Below are 18,374 nucleotides of genomic sequence, written 5' to 3'. Positions count from 1 at the left end.
TTAGAATTATTTAGGTCCTTAGCTTGATTCCCTTCCTGGCTGATTCAGTCCATTCCTTTGTGTCTGCCTGTCCATCTGTGAAGAGAAGATAATTACACCTGCTCCTCATTTACCTCAGAGGGATGTTACAGGCATTCATTTTGAAAGCCTATAAAGCTTTTTGAGCAAGGAGAAGTATAGTTGCAAGAATATATATTGTCGTTGCAGTGGTCCTTGCAAATCTTAATTCCAGTTATCGATATATTGATGAATACGCATTATTCAGTTTCATTAAATAAAAGCTGGTTCTGCCGGGCGCGGTGGCTCAGGCCCGTAATCCCAGCATTTTGGGAGGCCGAGGCAGGCAGATCACTTGAAGCCAGGAGTTTGAGATCAGCCTGGCCAACATGGCAAAACCCCATCTCTACTAAAAATACAAAAATTAGCCGGGCCTGGTGGGGTGCGCCCGTAATCCCAGCTACTGGGGAGACTGAGGCACAAGAATCATTTGAACCTCAGAGGCAGATGTTGCCATGAGCTGAGATCCCGCCACTGCACTGCACTCCAGCCTGGGTGACAGAGCAAGACTGTTTTCAAAAACAAAACAAAACAAAACAAAAAGAGCTGGCTCTTCATGCTCTGTGAGGTTTTCCCAAAGTGTGTATGTCTAAGAGGAAGGAGGAGAGAGTTTGGTGAATGGAAAATGAGCCACAAATGTAGGTTTTAAGTAATCCATTTCCTTTTAACTCATTTGTGTTCAGCCTTGAAGCTAAAGGAGATGAGCTGAAGAAATGGCATGAAGTAAGCAGCAATCCTAAACCCCACATTGCCCCAATATTTTTCTGACTCAAGATCAAAATTGATCACTTGAGTTAGAAAAAAAAATTTTCAGGTGAGAAATGTTTGTTTATGACCAAAAAAAAGTTTTTGTGTAAAGCTTGGCAAGTCACTTAGACTTCTTTAATTGATAAGTCTTCCTAAAGATTTAAAAGAAAATGAAGTCAATTTACATAATCCCTACAAGGTCTACCGTTAATTATGTAAGAGGCGAGGCTGTCCCAGATATATAAGGTACATCAGTTTCTTCCAAAATGTCGTTTTACCTATTATTAAGTTTTCATTGTCTTTCAAGGTGGAAAGCAGCAGCTGTTTCCTGAAAATTGCTAAAATTGCATGAACAGTGTGGGAAGCAGGAAACATGCAACAAATACTTATAAACTCAGAGATCCAGAATGAGATGATTCCTATTTTCTTCAGTTCCACAGCACTCATCCTTGACTTCCCATTGTGAAATGAATGACAAATGTTGGTTAAATGCCTACTATGTGCTGGGCTAGTGGTTCTCAAGTGTGGTTCAGCATCGTCAACATCAGCATCACGTGGGAACTTGTTAGAGACGCAAATCAGAAGCTGTGGGGTGGAGCCTAGCAATCAGTGTTTTAACAAGCCCTCTATACAAGTGCCTCTTAGAATTGCCATTCCACAGGGTGATAGCAAGGTTGGGACGGGCGGGCCAGCCTGTGGGCAGTATGGGGAGTGGCTGATCACAAACAGCGCAAAGCTTATCCCACCAACTCATTAGAGGGTGCTTCTCTTTCTGAGCCAGTTCAGGACTTGTATCTTGGAGGAGAAACTCCTCCTCTGGGATTCAGAGCTCATCCCAGATAAATGCTCAAATAGGAGATATTCTAACTTGTGGTTCATATTTTGTGCCAGCCATGAAAGCAAAGCTTCTCTCTATTGCTCTTGTAGCCCTCAATTTCGGAGCTTGAGCCTATCTCCAAGATGGAAAAACAAGGGACAGGAGGCCTAAAAAGGATTTGCTCTCTATCATTACCATCTCTCATCTCACTTACCCTTCCCACTACTTTCCCCCATTTTCCTCTTGACCTCCCTGTGCCCAGAATGCTCACTCGAGAACTTGGGAGAGGTGAACAAGGGAGGGTGAGACGTGAGCTAGAGATGGCCGAGAGACAAGATGCTCCAGGGCAGTCCCCACATCCCCCGTTAACCTGCGTGCTTCCCATTCCAAGGGATGACATGCACCTTAGCTACCCTTAACTACACCCCAATCACTCCCTCTCCTCAGATAAAAAGCAATTCCAGGAAATAGAAGTTAGTTTTCACTTAAACAGGATGTGACTATGATGTATGTTTCAATTTCAGCTGGTGGTGACCTGGCTTCTAATAGGAACCCACATCCCCCAGTCTTTGGCGGAGAATGCCTGACAGTGTGGCCAGATTCCTGAGGTTGATGACCTTGTGACCCACAGAGCATTTCAGTCCTCTTCACTCAGTCTAGCAGGCAGATTTGGGGACTAATCATACTGGGAGTCACTATTTCCTGCAAGAAACCTTCCCTTAGGAAGCTTTGTAACATTTCTTTGCAATATCAAAGAGAGACTGAGAGACAGCAAGCTTTAATTTTCACCTGTGACTTAAAATTAACATGTAAATATAGGAAGGAGAAAGAGGAAACTGCGTGGATGGAATGACCTGAGACATCTGGGTCTTTATTCATTCCAATATTATTTTATGAGATTACTATTCAGCTACATACATGAAAGAGACTTCTGAATGGCAGACAGGGCAGAAGGCTTGGCTTACCTAGATTGCATATAATCAGTATGTAAGGAGTTAGGATTTTTCTAACAGTAAAAGCAATCTTGACTAAGGCATTTGAAGCAAAAGTTAACACTACCTGAATCTTAGATCAAATAGAAGAGTTTACCCCAGAGAACTGTCAAGCATTTTTTTCCAGAGATCTGTGGGGAAACCTACAATTTGATTTTTGAGGGTAAGTTGGGGAGTAGAAGAGAGTTTCTGAAAACTCTCCCTACTATTTCCTGTTTTATTTTTTGAGACGGAGTCTTGCTCTGTCACCAGGCTGGAGTGCAGTTGCACAATCTTGGCTCACTGTAACCTCCGTCTCCCGGGTTCAAGCAATTCTCCTGCCTCAGCCTCCCAAGTAGCTGGGACTACAGGCACGTGCCAAAACACCCAGCTAATTTTTGTATTTTTAGTAGAGACAGAGTTTCACCACGTTGGCCAGGATGGTCTCGATCTCTTGACCTTGTGAGCCACCTGTCTCAGCCTCCCAAAGCGCTGGGATTACAGGCGTGAGCCACCGCGCCCAGCCTATTTCTTCATCCTTAATTCTATTTTCCTGGTTCACTTTGTAGAATTTGCTACACAGGATGTCTTTCACTGTTAAAATTTTCATGTTTCCTTGGTTACTAGGTTGCAGTTTTCTCCTAAGCCCCTCTGTCTCTCTGCATATGAACTTGGTGACAGGGATTGGGAAGTGAATTTTTTTGATGATCTTATTGCTACTATAGTTAAGAATCAGCACTGTTGATAAGCAAATGGGGCCTTGGGGATCATAGTTCAACTTCTTTTATTTTACAAATGAGAAAACCAAGTTCAGAAAAGTTAAGCAACTTGCCTAAGGTCACAGAGCCTGTTCATGCCAGGGCTGCCTCAAGAATCCAGGCCTGTTAACTCTGAGTCAAGTACTAAATACATGACTCTATTGCTGGCCTTTTTCTTTTCTTTTTTTTAAAATGCCTGAAATTCTTTACCCTCTTGAGACTCAGCTGAGCATTTGGCCAACCTGGTGTAAATATCAGGCTTTTTCTTAAGTGACAAAGTTTTGGTACTATCAAGACACAGATTAGATGGACATTTGGAAAGCTGGAGGCCCTGAAGAGAAAGGTGACACATTACAGGGTTCAGTTTGCGATTAATACTAAGCATTCTGATGGCATGCTGCTTCCACGCAGGGGACAGAGATATCGCTTTCCCATGGACTCTAATTTGTCTCCATAGTCTCTCTTCTAGCAGATCCAGAGATGGATCTTGACTAAAAAGATAGACGTGCTGATTGTCTTCTTAAAGAAAAATTCTGTGGTGGAGGAGGTAGCCTCTTTTAAAATCTGGGAAAGATGTAGATTTTTGAGAATGAAGAGGGTTTAAATTAAACATAGTTCAAAAAATTAAACATAAGAGGGAAACTAATGGAATCCTTCATAAAATGTTTAAAATATTACCTACGAATCTCAATACTTCTACAGATTATTTTCAGAAAATAACGGGTTTTAAGAGAGCTGAGCTGTGGCCGTTTTGGTGATGAACTGCTTGGATCCCCTTTCGAACAGGCTGGGCTAGTTTCAATTTCTCTAAAGTCGTCTGTATTATTAGCATTCATGTAAAGAAAGGTTCAGAGGTTTGCTTTTTTTTCTTTTTTGCACAGTAAAATCTTTTTCAAAACAATTTTCTATGATATGGTAATTCTTTTATACCCCATGTTAAGTCAGGTTTCTTTTGTATATTGTGATTCATGCTAAGATAAATAAAAAATAAACCACGATTGAAATTTTAAAAAAGAAGCTGCTTAACGAAGATCTTTAAGTAGCTAATGAGTCAGTGTGTATTCACAGAAGTTTGATCAATGCTAGCAGGGACTATTTTGTGTTGAGAACAAAGACACCAAAGAGATAGCCACTGGGAGGAGACCGGAGGGAGGCAAGAGGCTCCTGTGGAGCACTGGAATCAGAAAAAATTTCCCAGCCCTCATTATCAAAACCGGCTGGAGGGAACAGCAGTGAAAAAAACAACATGCAAAGCCACAAACAGGTGAAAAATGCAGAAAAATGTAATGTTCTTAGCAAGGAGGCACATCCTTCATTTATGATCACCTACAACATATTTTCAAAGTAAAATCCTATCAAAGAAAATAAGCTCTTGTGATTCAACAGCCATAGGACAGCTGGCATTTCCCTCCTCCCCCCACAACTGACACTGTCCAGAGGGACACCAGAATCCCCTGAATTTGAGCATTACATCGTACAACAAAATATTTAATTTTAATCAAATTTATTTTCCTACGGGGCATTCAAAAGAGCACACTAACCCATCACTTTCGAGATGGTAATTTATTTACTTAGTTTTTGCTTATTCAGGACCTTCAATTGGCTGACTTGGTTCCTCCAGGAATTGCCCCTCCAGAGGTGGTGACAGTAGGTCTTCTGTGGAGGGAATTGCTGGGACAGCGTTCAGCTTCATTAAAGGGAGCTTTCAGGGAAAGTGGGAGCTGGGGTCTGGCTGCCAAGATTTTAATGAATTGCTTCAGATATTCTCTCTGGTGGCTTCCACTGTGTTTAGAAATTTGAGAAAAAAAAATCTATGTACAGAACACATGGCAGTTGGACATTAAAAATCTGCCACACACGCAAGTATCTGTCATACATTTCTTTTAAAATGGCTAAGTGCTACTCATGAAATTCACAAAGGATTTCAGGAAGTCAATGTGTATATTTTAATGAAAATATTTCTGTAATAGATATTATTTATTCCTTGTCATGAATTTGCCTGTGCAATTAAGTCATATGATTATTTTGCAAAAAAAGTTTGATTTTAGTAATTTTTTTCCTGAGACCAGTTAATGGAAGTTTCTTATTATAGAGGAAAGGACAGTCATTTAAAAGGTAAAAATAACACTTTTCATTAAGCTTCTTCTGTTATTTGACTATGGCTTATTTCAGCCAGTTTTGGAGAATTAAATTCATACAGCACAAGGCCAATAAATGCGGTTAATTTCATTAGGGGTTTGCAGTACAGTGGGGGGAAAATGCAATCTAATGTAAAGCCCTTGCATCTTTTAATTCAGTGTTTTAAATCAAACTTACCCATGTCACTCAAGTTTGCCTACAGCACAATAGGAGATGATAGTTCCTTACGTGGGGGAAAAAGAAAAAAACTTTATGAGACTTCAGAAATACCAGTCCTTCTGATAACATTTATGATTTTAAAAAATATTTTTCGGCTGGGCGCAGTGGCTCATGCCTATAATCCCAGCAATCTGGGAGGCCGAGGCAGGCAGATTGCGAGGTCAGGAGATCGAGACCATCCTGGCTAACACGGTGAAACCCTGTCTCTACTAAAAACACAAAAAATTAGCCAGGCACGATGGCATGTGCCTGTAGTCCCAGCTACTCAGGAGGCTGAGGCAGAAGAATTGCTTGAACCCGGGAGGCGGAGGTTGCAGTGAGCCGAGATTGCGCCACTGCACTCCAGCCTGGGCGACAGGGTGAGACTCCATCTCAAAAAAAAAAAAAAGTATATATGTTTATTTCAGGCCAGGCATGGTGGCTCTTGCCTGTAATTCCAACACTTTGGGAGGATCAGTTGAGCCCAGGAGTTTAAGACTAGCCTGTCAAGATAGTGAGACCCTGTCTCTACAAAAAAAATTAAAAAATTATCCGAGTATGGTGGTACACACTTGTAGTCCCAACTACTCTGGAGGCTGAGGTGGGAGAATTGCTTGAGCCCAGGAGGTGGAGGTTGCAGTTAGCTGTGATCATGTCACTGCACTCCAGCCTGGGTGACAGAGAGAGCCCCTGTCTCAAAAAAAAAATTTTTTTTTCCATTTTGAAACAATCACAAACTTACAGAAAAGTTGGGAGTTTAATACAGGAAACATGTTTTTTTGAGCTATTTGAGAATAACTGCTGATCTGATGTCCCATTACTCCCAGATACTTTAGGATGTATTTTGTACAAACAGGAATATTCTCTGATCCTTTCGTAGTTCATAAGCGTGATGATCGGGTGTTCACATGCTCATATGTGACATGTGCCACCCTCGAATCTTGGTACAATGTTGGGACATTACCCATCTGACATGAAAAAACTATTAAAAAAAAAAAAGAACATTCTCCTATATAACCACAGTACAAACATCAAAATCAGGGAACTAACCTTGATTCAGTACTACCACCTAATCCTCAGACCCCTTCCTTTGTAGGAAAAGAATCCAGGACAGGATTATGTGGAGCATTTGGCTGCCATGTCTCTCTAGTCTCCTTTCTGGAACAGTTCTCAGTCTTTCAGTGGCTTTCATGACCTTGACACTTCAAAAGATTACAGTTCAGTTATTATGTAGAATGTCCTTCCATTGGTTTTGTCTGCTGTTTCCTAGTGATTAGATTAAGGTTATTCATTTCTGGAAGAGGTTGTATCCTATGATTTCCATTTGTCCTATTACTGATGATGTTCACTTAATTAAAGTGATGTATAGCAGGCTTAATAAGTATTTTGTGGGATAGTATTTGGAAAGTAGATGTCCTGTTCCTCAAACTTTCAATGTATATATATATGTATTTTTAATACATATATTACATGTATTTTAATATATGTATATATTTTAATACATATATATCTGTATATATACAGATATCATATGCATATACATATATATGTATCTATATTCCTATGGACTTATGGTTTCTTGTTTTAATAAGTTATACTTCTTTACTGCCATTGTGTATTTTGATGTTCAAATTGTCCCAGATCTGGCCAGTTGGAAGCTCCTTCATGTAACTGCGCAATGGGTTCATTTTGCCCTGCCCAGATAGAGTCAATTTATCAAGACACAGGAATTGCAATAAAGAGTTCAACTCATGCAGAGCTGGCTGAACAGGAAACCAAAGTTTTATTATTACTCAAATCAGTCTCCCTGAAAATTCAGGGACTTGGGCTTTTAGGGATAATTTGGCGGGTTGGGGAACAGGGAGTGGGGAGTGCTGATTGGTCAGGTTGGATGAAATCATAAGGAGTCCTCTTGTGCAGAGTCAGTTCCTGGGTGGGGGCCGCAAGACCAGATGAGCCAGTTTATTGATCTGGGTGGGACCAGCTGATCCATGGAGTACAAGGTCTGAAAAAGACCTCAAACACCAATATTGGGTTTTACAATACTGAAGTTATTATAGGAGCAATTGGGGGGGTTAGTGATCTTGGGGTTTCTGGCTGCATGACTCTTAAACCATAATTTCTGATCTTGTATCTAACTTGTTAGTCCTACAAAGGCAGTCTGGTCCCCAGGCAAGAAGGGGGTATGTTTTGGGAAAAGGCTGTTATCATCTTTGTTTCAAAGTTAAAGTTAAGTTCCTCTCAAAGTTAGTTTGGCCTACATCCAGGAATGAACAAGGACAGCTTGGAGATTTGAAGCAAGTTGGAGTCAATTAGGTCAGATCTCTTTCACTGTCATAATTTTCTCACTGTTATAATTTTTGCGACAGGGGTTTCATTCACACTGGCTGCTGTGTCCTTCTGACATGTCCTCATGGTTCTTTGAGCATGTTCTTGCTTTCTGGCACTACAAGGTGTTCCAGGTTCATCTTTCTTTATGCCAGATGTGTTGATTGATATAGGGGCATTGCTGCTCCCCGATGTTCAGTGGACAGAACTAAAGAATATATGTGTGTATGTGCATACATGCATATGCATATTTATTATGATATCTACCCCTCTATCTCCCTATCATCATCTGTGTATTAAAAACTATGTTGGCTGGGCACGGTGGTTCACGCCTGTAATCCCAGCACTTTGGGAGGCGGAGGTGGGTGGATCATGAGGTCAAGAGATCGAGACCATCCTGGCCAACATGGTGAAACCCTGTCTCTACTAGAAATACAAAAATTAGCCAGGCATGGTGGCACGTACCTGTAGTCCTGGCTACTCGGGAGGCTGAGGCAGGAGAATCGCTTGAACTCAGGAGGTAGAAGTTGTAGTGAGCCGAGATCGCACCACTGCACTCTAGCCTGGAGACAGGGCAAGACACCATCTCAAAAATAAATAAATAAATAAGAATAAATAAATAAATAAAAACTATGTTTACCCCAATATTTATAATTCCAATCCAACACTACAGCTATTTTTTTTCTTTTTTGTGACTCTTTTGCCTGCCAGTGAGAGACATGGGTCACATTATTCTTAACACATTCACTTAAATAATTCAACCTCGTCTCAGCTCCCACTCCCATCCTTGGCAGATGCCCTCTCTAAGCCACGTGAAATCTGACACCCCAGGCTGGACAACCACTCCTTGCCCACTCATCCACCCACATGGCCCACATGGACACCCTTCTCACCCTACTTAGTTAGACTCTGACATCTCATGCTGGGTGACCATTCCCTAGTCCCCACACCATCCCCCAGGGATAACCTCTTCTCCCTGCTTGAGTTCTGACATCCAAATTTTGGTCAACACCTTGCTCCAAACCCCTGTGCAGAGGCTTGCTTTTCTTTGTCTAATCTGGTAGTTTTAGGATGGAATTGTTTAGAAGTGGAAGGGGAAGGAATAAAGCGTGAAAAGTAGGAAGGAAAAGGAGGAAAGGGGAAGAACATTTATGTGGAAGTCACGAGATTAAGTTTCTGTTTGAAAATGATACAGTTTTAATAAGAGAAGAATCAAGCCACTTAAAATGGAGTGTTTTCTGACTGATATAGAATATAACATCCTTTCTTTCTTGGTCATTACAAATGATACTAAAACCATACAGTTAATATTTGTTCATCAACAAAACTTTAAAAGGAACTTAGTGAAGCATTCTTGCTCTCAGAAATGTTTAGTACTCTATTTTCACCTCAGTTCTTCCTTGTTCCTTTGATTAAATCAGATATAGTTCCTTTAGAATATTTGAATTGTTGTCTAGCCCATCTTGTCAAATGGCAGTTCTTTATTTCCTGCCAAGTCATAGGGCTATCATTCCATAGAAAATTTCCGTAAAAAAGTCTGTGTCAGTCTTCTTTTCAACAAATTTCAGGATGAGTGCTTTCACTCTAACATCATAAATAATAACGAAGCAGATTTAAAGAGTTATTCTATTAATCATTGCTAAACTCAGTGTCAGCTTTCTAAGAAAACAAATAAAAACAATATGAGTTCGTGACCAGCCTGACCAACATGGCGAAACCCTGTCTCTACTAAAAATACAAAAATTAATTGGGTGTGGTGGCGCGTGCCTGTAATCCCAGCTACTCAGGTGGCTAAGGCAGGAGAATCGTTTGAACCCGGGAGGCGGAGGTTACAGTGAGCCGAGATCGCGCCACTATGCTCAAGCCTGGGCAACTGAGTGAGACCCTGTCTCAAAAAAAAAAAAAAAACCAAAAACAAAAAACAACAATATATGATGACCCTGAGCATGTAGCCATCTATGTAACTACACAGGACAAAAATTAGCAGAAGTTGTCAGGAAGATGGTCCCTTAAAGGCTGAACAATAATTTTATAGTCAAAATCTGAGTGAAGATACATTTTTAAAAATTAAGCTAGTTTTTAAAATTGAAAAGCTAACATGTGCCTAACGTTAAACAAAAACAAAAACAAAAAACAACCTTCACTGAGTTACGTTCCCCACAGAAAACTATTGTTAACAGTTAGGAGTTGGGAAAGTCCTTGGAATTCCACTTGTAACTGTTAAGAAATAGGACTATATCTTCTATTTTAAAACATATCTAAATAAAACTGTTAGATGAAGAAAATATGTAGGGTGTCAATGTGCTTCATTTTTAGGACAGAATAAAAAACTGCTATGAAATGACTGCAAAGACATCTTTATTATAACAGCACTTGGAATTGGCAATTCAGGAATTATTCATCTTGAACATCTTATGTAGTTTTAAAAATTCTCTAGAAAAACCACAACTGTTTTCATCTTCTCTTGTATAAATCTTTAATAGTATTCTTGAAATTATACTAAGAAGAACACTGAAAAGTTAGTGAACATATGTAAAGTAGATCACCTTGATTTAGGATGCCTATTTATTTTATTAGGATCACTGTGTTGTGCTGTGCACAGAGTGTGTGTTTCGGAGGACTCATGTTCCTCTCCCCTCTTGCCTACTGCATCTTGGTGAGGTCTCTGCTCTGCAACAAATCAACACAGGCTTGAAACTCAGTAATCCAGTCACGAAGAGAAGGAAAGAAAACCACCTCCATTTAAAGCACCAGATAGCTAGACCAGTGCTTCCCAAACTTCGGTGTGCACAAGAATCATAATTTTGAAGATTCTGATTCACTGCATTGCTTCATCTCTTTTCTTGCCTTGTGCTTGCATCTCTACTATAGTGTAAGCACCTTTATCTCCTCCCTTTAGCTGATTCTCTGTGGCTTGCTACTAAAACTTGTGACTCATGGCGTGGTTCAAACTTCTGGAATCAATATTTACCTCCATTTTAGATTTCTCCTCACATACCGACCTTTAGCTCTGGTATATCTTAAAAGCTAGCCATTTCATGCATTTCCTCACCTGGCCCTCTCTATGGTGGACAGTAAGGCAGCAATACAGAGGTGGAAAGCTCCTCACATTAAGTAGCAGAATGTTGCTATTCAAAATGTCATCTGTGGACCAGCAGCTTTGGCATGACCTGGAAACTCGTTAAAATGTAGACTCTTCAGCACCACCTCACCCTGCTGAATCAGAATCTGCCTTTTATCAAGATCCTTAGGTGATTTGAATGCTCATTAAAGTTTGAAAATCGCTGATTTAAGATGCTTTTGGCACAAGTAACAGAAAACCCAACTCAAACTGGCTTGCATGATACGTAGAATGACTTTCAGGTGATCTAATCTAGAGGCCCTTAGGTTTTCAGGGCTTTGCAACAAACTCTTTTTGCTTATCTGAGCTGTTTCCTGTAAGCCTACTCCCTCAACATAACTTCATTTTATGTTAACAATACAAAATATAGAATGTGTTCTAATAAGTGTTCAAACACAAACCTATTATTATAGTGCTCTTTGGCCTGTGCCCTAAATTTTGAAATGATCACTCCTTAAAATTGAAACCCTTGGTTGCAAGTAAAATAAAAGTCTGACTCAGTATCATTTAAACAATAGGAAATTCAACATCTCTAATATCAGAAAGGGCAGAGGATGGCTCCAAAAATAATTTACCAAGGTTTCTCTTCTCTGCAGTTCTCAGGACTCTCCTGACTCCAATGACTCCATTTTCAGTGTGCTAGATGGCTGAAATTCCAGCAATCATATCTAGATCCCGAAATAGTTAAAGACTGAAAGGGACCATCTTTTCCCATGTCTCTTGTTTTAAGAATAGAGAAATCTGTCATAGCAGAGGTTTCCTTACAACTCAGTGGCCAGAATTGGGTATCATACTCTGACAGAGATCTCTAATTGCTTCTGAATATCTACTTTCCCCACCTTCTTCAGTAATACCGTCCTGATTTTTATCTGGGCACAGCAATGGCCAGGTATATTTCCTTGCCTCCCTTGAAAGCTACATTTGGCCATGTGACTAAATTCTGGTGAGTGAAACATACGTAGAAATGTTGTGTCGAACTTCTGGGAAGTATCCTTAAAAGAGAGGTAGCATCCTCTTTTTATTCCTCTTCTTCCATTCTGATTTCTGGAATGCAGACGTGAAGGCTGAAGCTTCTGCAACCCTCTTTGATCATGAGGACAAGGGTACACTCAGGATCAGGTGGAGCAAAGAACTGGAAGGAGCCTGGGTCCCTGATAAATTCAGGAACCTGCCCTAAGAGCTTTATTCTGCCTACCTCCAGCTAGGTGACAGAATAAAACTTGTGTGTTTAATTTACTGTTAATCTGAGTTCTTATTAACTTCTGGAGAATCTAATCCTAACTGATACACATGCCTTCATATAGCACCCTCATGATTTTGGCCACATCTTTCTATCATTATCTTATTATTTCTCACCTTCTTTACATTGGCTTTTTCACTTAATTTGAAGAGATTTTTTTATATCATCACTGCTTGACTATAAAATCAGTCCTGCCTGGCAAAAATAGAAGTTAACTGCAAAAATAAAAACAATGGAAATGTACTGACTTTAAAAAATTGGCCAACAGTGTTTCTGTATGACAAAGGCAACAAGCTTATTTGATATGAAATAGTTGCATTAGCTCCTTGGGGGCTCCAGTGGCCTTCCTTTTATTCACTGATAATATTAGCAGCTTCATTAGGCATTTATCTTGAATTTGCATGCACTTCCCGGGTGGGAGGACTTTCCTCTGTATATGGTGGTGAGTAATGGAGTTCTACCTGAAATCATCCACTACCTCAGCTGGAGAAACATGTCTCTAGGAGGGAAAAAAATTCAAGACTTTCTTTTACATTTGGTTGGAGTAGTTTTCAAACTTAGTAAGCCTAAGAATCACCCGAGGCTCTGGGTAAAATGCACGTTTCTGGTCTTGTCCAGGTGTAGAGATCAGGAGTCTGCATTGTAAAATAGTGCCCCAGATGACGTCAATACAAGTAGTTTTCAGACCTTAATTTCGGAAACATGTGAAAAAGCATTCTTTATTACTGTATTCACTCATTCTTCAGAAATTGTCGAGCACCTTCCAGAGTGCTCTGTTAGACCCTGGTGGGAGGCAGAGGGTTTGCGTGGAGACTTAAGATTCAGTTTTCCTGTCTCAAGGCATCAAATGAGATGTACTAGAGTTAAAAGGCAAAAAGGACGCTGTTTGTATCAAGCGCATTAACCCCTTTTAGCGTTTCTCTTACAATGGGATCATCACCTTCGTCATACGCTCCCAGTTGCTACTCATTACCTTAATAACACTAATAAAGCACCACCACCTCGAAGCTGGGGCGAATAGGCCCAAGAGACGGCCTACTTCTGTGGTGACCCTGAACTGCTCCAGAGGACCCAGCTCTCTCAAGCCAAGTGGTTTCCACACTTTGCTGCACTGTGGAGGCACTTGTAGAATAAAGAAAATAGGCCGACCCTCCAGGTTTGGAAGCCACTGGGCTAGCGGCCTCGCCAAGGCCCTGAAGCGCCCACGTCCTTGCGCCCTCTATCTTCAGCCCCGAAGGTGCGCGCGGAGGCCTCCCGCCCCGGCGGGCCTGGTCCTGGCGCCTGGTCCTCCCCGCCCCACCGCTACCCGCCGTGCCCGGCTCCGGCTCCGGCTCCGGCTCAGGCTCAGGCTCAGGTGCGGGCCGCCGGCCGGGAGGAGGTGGTGCCGGAGCTTCTCAGGCCAGGGCGCTGCAGAACCGAAAGCAGCAGGGGGCGGGGGAGAGGAAAGAGGGGGCGGGAGCGGGGACGCGAGGGCGAGGCGGCCACGCGGGGCCGGGAATGCCCGCGGTGCGGGGCCCCAGAGCCGCCCGGTGGTCGTGTCCGGGCGATGGCTCTTCGCCTGGTCGCCGACTTCGACCTCGGGAAGGACGTGCTCCCGTGGTTGCGGGCGCAGCGGGCAGTGTCCGAGGCCAGCGGGGCCGGAAGCGGCGGCGCAGGTGCGGGAGGCGCGCTTCGGAGAGGGGTGGGGGCGGGGAGTGGGAGTCCCTCATATCCCCCGGACTCCGACCCGGTGGGGAGCAACCCGGGGCGTCGCCGCCCTGGGAAGGCTGGTGCGAGGGCGCCGCTCCCCTCCTCAGAGGGCTGTTTTGGCTTTGCCACCCTCACCCAGCCACGGCGGAAGGTCTGGGGGCAGAGCCCGGGCCAGGTCGCGGTGGGGCCTGAGGCGCCTGGCTCGCTGCCGGCCCGCGGAAATTCGCCCTTGGCAGAGGGGCCAGGCCGCTGGCAGTTCCCTCAGCATCACCTCACGGCGAGGGCAGAGGGTCGTGCTCAGCTCAGCGGCCGCATCCCACCTCCCGGGGGGTTCATCGGCAGCGCAGGGGCTTTGTCAAGACAGGAGTGCTCCTGGAAGCTTCACGTTTTGAGAAAGAATCCGTGACCACCAAGCGAACCACCCTATACCTAACGGTGGAACAGTTTGTCCCCACATTTGCGAGACGTGTTTATGTGTCTGTTGAACCGTGTCCGTGGCTCAGGGGACATGGGCCTCGGCGGTGAGGCGCAAGAGGGCAGGGGCCGCCTCCAGGCTGCGCGCGGCGGGGCGAGAGCCCCCAGCCGCCCCCGAGCTCCGCACCTGTGCAGGCTGGGGCTGCGCGCGAGATGCTCGGCTCCGGGCCCTGCCACTCCGGGCTTTTTGATGATTTGGTAAGGGAGTGAAAGTGACTTTTGAGCCTTCCCAGCACTGATCTGTTTTAAAGAAGGGGAACTTTGTGATTTCTTACAAAGTTTTAAAGGTCTTCTATAAATATTGGAGCTTCAGAGCTTAAATGCAGCTTCAAAGCAATGATGCCTGTAGGTCTCACCTTGTGTGTAGGGCGCTGTCCACTTCAGTGAATTTGGAAGTGGGTATTAAATGACCCACATCTACAACTCCTTTCCCTTAAACGCTGGTGAAAGTTTTCTTGATGTGAGTTATATATCAAGTTGCTATCTTGTATCTTCACACTCTCCTATGACTATAGCGAAATTATTTGTAGGTTTCCTTGGCTTGGAATATTATTAGCTCCAAATAAGGAGTTATATGTTTGTGTAGCGTATGCATTGAGTTTGCATTAGTGTCATGCTTAGTAAGGCTTTACTTTTTTTCGAGGTGGAGAGGGTGGTCAAGGAAGAATTTTATACAAAAATTAGCTGGGCGTGGTGACACGCGCCTGTAATCCCAGCTACTCGGGAGGCTGAGGCAGGAGAATCGCTTGAACCTGGGAGGCAGAGGTTGCAGTGAGCCGAGATCTCGCCACTGCACTCCAGCCTGGGCAACAGAGTAAGTCTCCATCTCAAAAAAAAAAAAAAAAAAAAAAAAAAAAAAAAATGTCGCCCAAATGTCTGAAAAGTTTTTGAAGGCTTAACTTTTTGAAATACAACAGGCAGCTCTGTCTTCTACTACCAAGTACTCCTTTTTCTGGACTCCCACTTTATTTTGCTAAATGGCAGGTGTCTACAAATGAGAAGTTAGATGAGTGTGAAATGCCACAGTCTTATGTTTCCGTAATGTGTGTCGTGCTTGAAAAGCTGTGTGTGACCCACTGGGACCTGGCTTCCTTGTATCTTTCGCTCATCTCTGAAGAAATATAAACTTGTGTATTGACCTTCCACTAAACAACAGATAGCCCTAGGTCCTCAGAAGGTACTTTCTGGAAATACTAGCTTTTCTGATACTGGTAGTATTTTGCTCTTTCAGAGCAAATATCTTGGTAAGATATTAGCCCTGTTATAGTAAGAGAATTATCACCTCTGATAATCACCAGTGGGTGGTAGCTCAAAAATACCCCCACACAAATTAATTCCTGTTCTGTAATTTATAGCAGTGGCAGGGAAATCTGGGATTCTGTCTCATTTCTAGCACAGCAGTTACTACACACATTTGTGGAAATCATTATCCTTTCAAAGTTCTGGCTTTTCAAATGTAAATTATGAATTACTATACCATTGTAATGCCTCCTCTATGCATACTTGCTTTCTAAATTTGAAGCCTTAATGTTTTTACATCAACAAATACAATTGAAGTTTTCTTAGAGGTGCTAAGTAATTCTCACGAGATATGTATGATATATTCCTGGCAAAACAGAGAGCTGGGCTCAGTCAGCCATGGAAATTCTGTGCCTGTAAGCATTTTGGTCAACAAGGGGTCAAGGAGGAAGGAGAACAGATTTGGTTACTGCATTTGCTCCTGGTTCTGGGTTGAACTTTTGAGAAAACAGTTTCTCCTGAAATAAAAGAAGATATTTGTTAAAAATCAAAACAACTACATAAAAGAATATTTTAACAGGTAGCTGTAAATGATAAAAGAAAAAAAAAAACCACCGAAGTAAAACCGTGTATCCACTACCCAGCTTAAAAATAGAGCAATGTCAAGACTCTTGAAGTCTCTTATGTGCTCCTTTCTGATTCTATTTCTTTCTCTCATCCTCACCTCCTAGGTTAGCAACCATTTACATTTTTATATTTTAACATTACTTTGACTTTATTTGTAGTTTTAGCCTATATGTATGGGCAAAATATTTCATTTTGCTTGCCTGTGAACTTTAAAGCATACTGTATGCATTCCTTTTGCTTATTTTCCGTCTCAATATTGTGAGATTTACCCATATTGACTGGCTAGCTGCAGGTTATTAATTTGTATTAATTAATGCTATATAGTGTTCCATAGTGTGAATTCAACACGATGGTGGACATGGAGATGCACCCCTTAGATTTTCCTTTCAAAGAACAGCTTGTCTCAGGTGCTGTGAGTATAGTCAGCAGGCAGTCTTCAGCTGTCAGCCCCTTCAGGGATTGCCTGCCAAGAGGGCTGCCCTACCCAACTTCACTTCCTTTTGGGTATGGACCACGTGAAACTGAGTGGGCTTTAAAGGCCTGGCCATTTTGACTGAACATGGGACAACTCCATTTCAGTTCCGAAGCTTCCTCTTTGGGGGACCCAAGGTCACCTGAGGATATTGGGCCTGCGTTGCTACTGGACTTCTCACCTACCAGGACTTGCTTCCTTCTCCTTCCTCTTAAGGGTGTTAATCCCACTTTCCTGAGCACTCCCTGATGAACATACTGGGTACTAAACTCTGTCTCAGAGTGCATCCTGGGGAACCCAACTTATTTTTCCAGTGGGTGGCTTTTGGGGGGTTTCTGGGGTTTGCTGTATGGTCAGTACTCTTACTAACCACCTGGTGCACACAGGCATATGTTTCTCTAGAATGTACGTCTAAAAGTAGAGTTGCTAAGTCATAGGCTGTGCACATCTTCGTCTTTCCTGGGCAGTGCCAAATTGTTTTCCAGAGTGTTGTACTTATTAACACTCTGATTTGTGGTGTGGAAATGTTTCTGATACTCACTATCCTCACAAGCCCGTGACAGCTCAAAATTTAATTTTTTTTTTTTTTTTTTTTTGTCAAACTGGTAGGATTAATTATTTCATTGTGCTCCAAGGTTGAGCATCTCTATGTATTTACTGGCCACTTGAATCTCCCTGCCTGTGAAATGTCTATTCATCCTTTTGTCCACTTTCCTATTTTTTTAATTGATTATTTTAGGGGTTATGTTTTTGGGATTACAGTTCTTTATCACGTGTTGCAAATATTTTTCTCTCAATCTGTCACTTCTGTTTCGGTTTGTGATGGTGCCTTTGATAAACAGGAGTTCTTAATTTTAATGTAGTCTAAATTAGGAGTTTTTCTTTATAGTTTGTTCCTTTTGGATCTCTTAAATCCTCCCTGTTTTGAAGTCGTGAAGACATTTTTAGTATTAACTTTTGGAAGCTTTATGACTTTTTCACCTTTTGATTTTAATCCACCTAGAATTTATTTTTATGTGATTTATAGGAGTCCAATTTTTTTTTAAAAAAATTAATAGCTAATTGATTCAATATTATCAATCAAACAGTCCTTTTAGTTCTCACAACAAAACCACTTCTGTCACATCAAGCTTCCTTATGTAGGTCTCCTTTTCTGAGTTCATTTTGTTTCATTATCTCAACTTGACAACTTTCTTTTGAGAGTCAAGCTCTGTCACCCAGCTGGAGTGCAGTGGCACAATCTCAGCTCACTGCAACCTCCACCTCCTGGGTTCAAGCGATTCTCCTGCCTCAGCCTCCCAAGTAGCTGGGATTACGGGCATATGCTGCCACGCCCAGCTAATTTTTATATTTTTAGTAGAGACAGAGTTTCACCATATTGGTCAGGCTGCTATTGAACTCCTGACCTCAGGTGATCCGCCTACCTCGGCCTCCCAAAGTGCTGGGATTACAGTTGTGAGCCACCATGCCCGGCCATGACAACATCTTAATAACTGT

At 42.3% G+C, this 18,374-nt stretch overlaps 1 protein-coding gene, 1 long non-coding RNA gene and 1 other non-coding gene across 22 annotated transcripts in view; 2 read left to right on the top strand and 1 right to left on the bottom strand.

The window, feature by feature from the left end:
- Window positions 1-4,837: 4,837 nt before the first annotated feature.
- LOC134810461 (uncharacterized) lies at window positions 4,838-6,925 on the bottom strand. The gene is made up of 3 exons (XR_010158564.1): window positions 6,738-6,925; window positions 5,667-5,712; window positions 4,838-5,132 (listed from the first exon to the last, which is right to left on the bottom strand). It is a non-coding gene; the product is annotated as an uncharacterized LOC134810461 (long non-coding RNA).
- Window positions 6,556-6,661, top strand: LOC112209927 (small nucleolar RNA U13). The gene has a single exon (XR_002944913.1). It is a non-coding gene; the product is annotated as a small nucleolar RNA U13 (small nucleolar RNA).
- A 6,668-nt stretch (window positions 6,926-13,593) lies between the features above and the next one.
- Window positions 13,594-18,374, top strand: part of GSAP (gamma-secretase activating protein) — a 105,915-nt gene continuing 101,134 nt past the window's right edge. For 9 of the 20 annotated variants that reach the window (XR_010158551.1, XM_063814577.1, XM_063814573.1 and 6 more), the window contains exon 1: window positions 13,824-14,031. Coding sequence is in view for 10 of the 20 variants with exons in the window: in XM_063814572.1 (XP_063670642.1) it covers window positions 13,923-14,031 (109 nt within the window). In the remaining 10 variants the exon portion in view is untranslated. Of the gene's footprint in view, window positions 14,738-18,374 lie in introns of all 20 variants that reach the window. The other 11 variants (XR_010158552.1, XM_024357897.3, XM_024357896.3 and 8 more) reach the window with 8 other exon arrangements.

Source organism: Pan troglodytes, chromosome 6 (genome assembly GCF_028858775.2).
Source record: "Pan troglodytes isolate AG18354 chromosome 6, NHGRI_mPanTro3-v2.0_pri, whole genome shotgun sequence".
NCBI classification, from domain to species: Eukaryota; Metazoa; Chordata; class Mammalia; order Primates; family Hominidae; genus Pan; species Pan troglodytes.
This window is presented reverse-complemented; position numbering and strand designations above follow the sequence as displayed.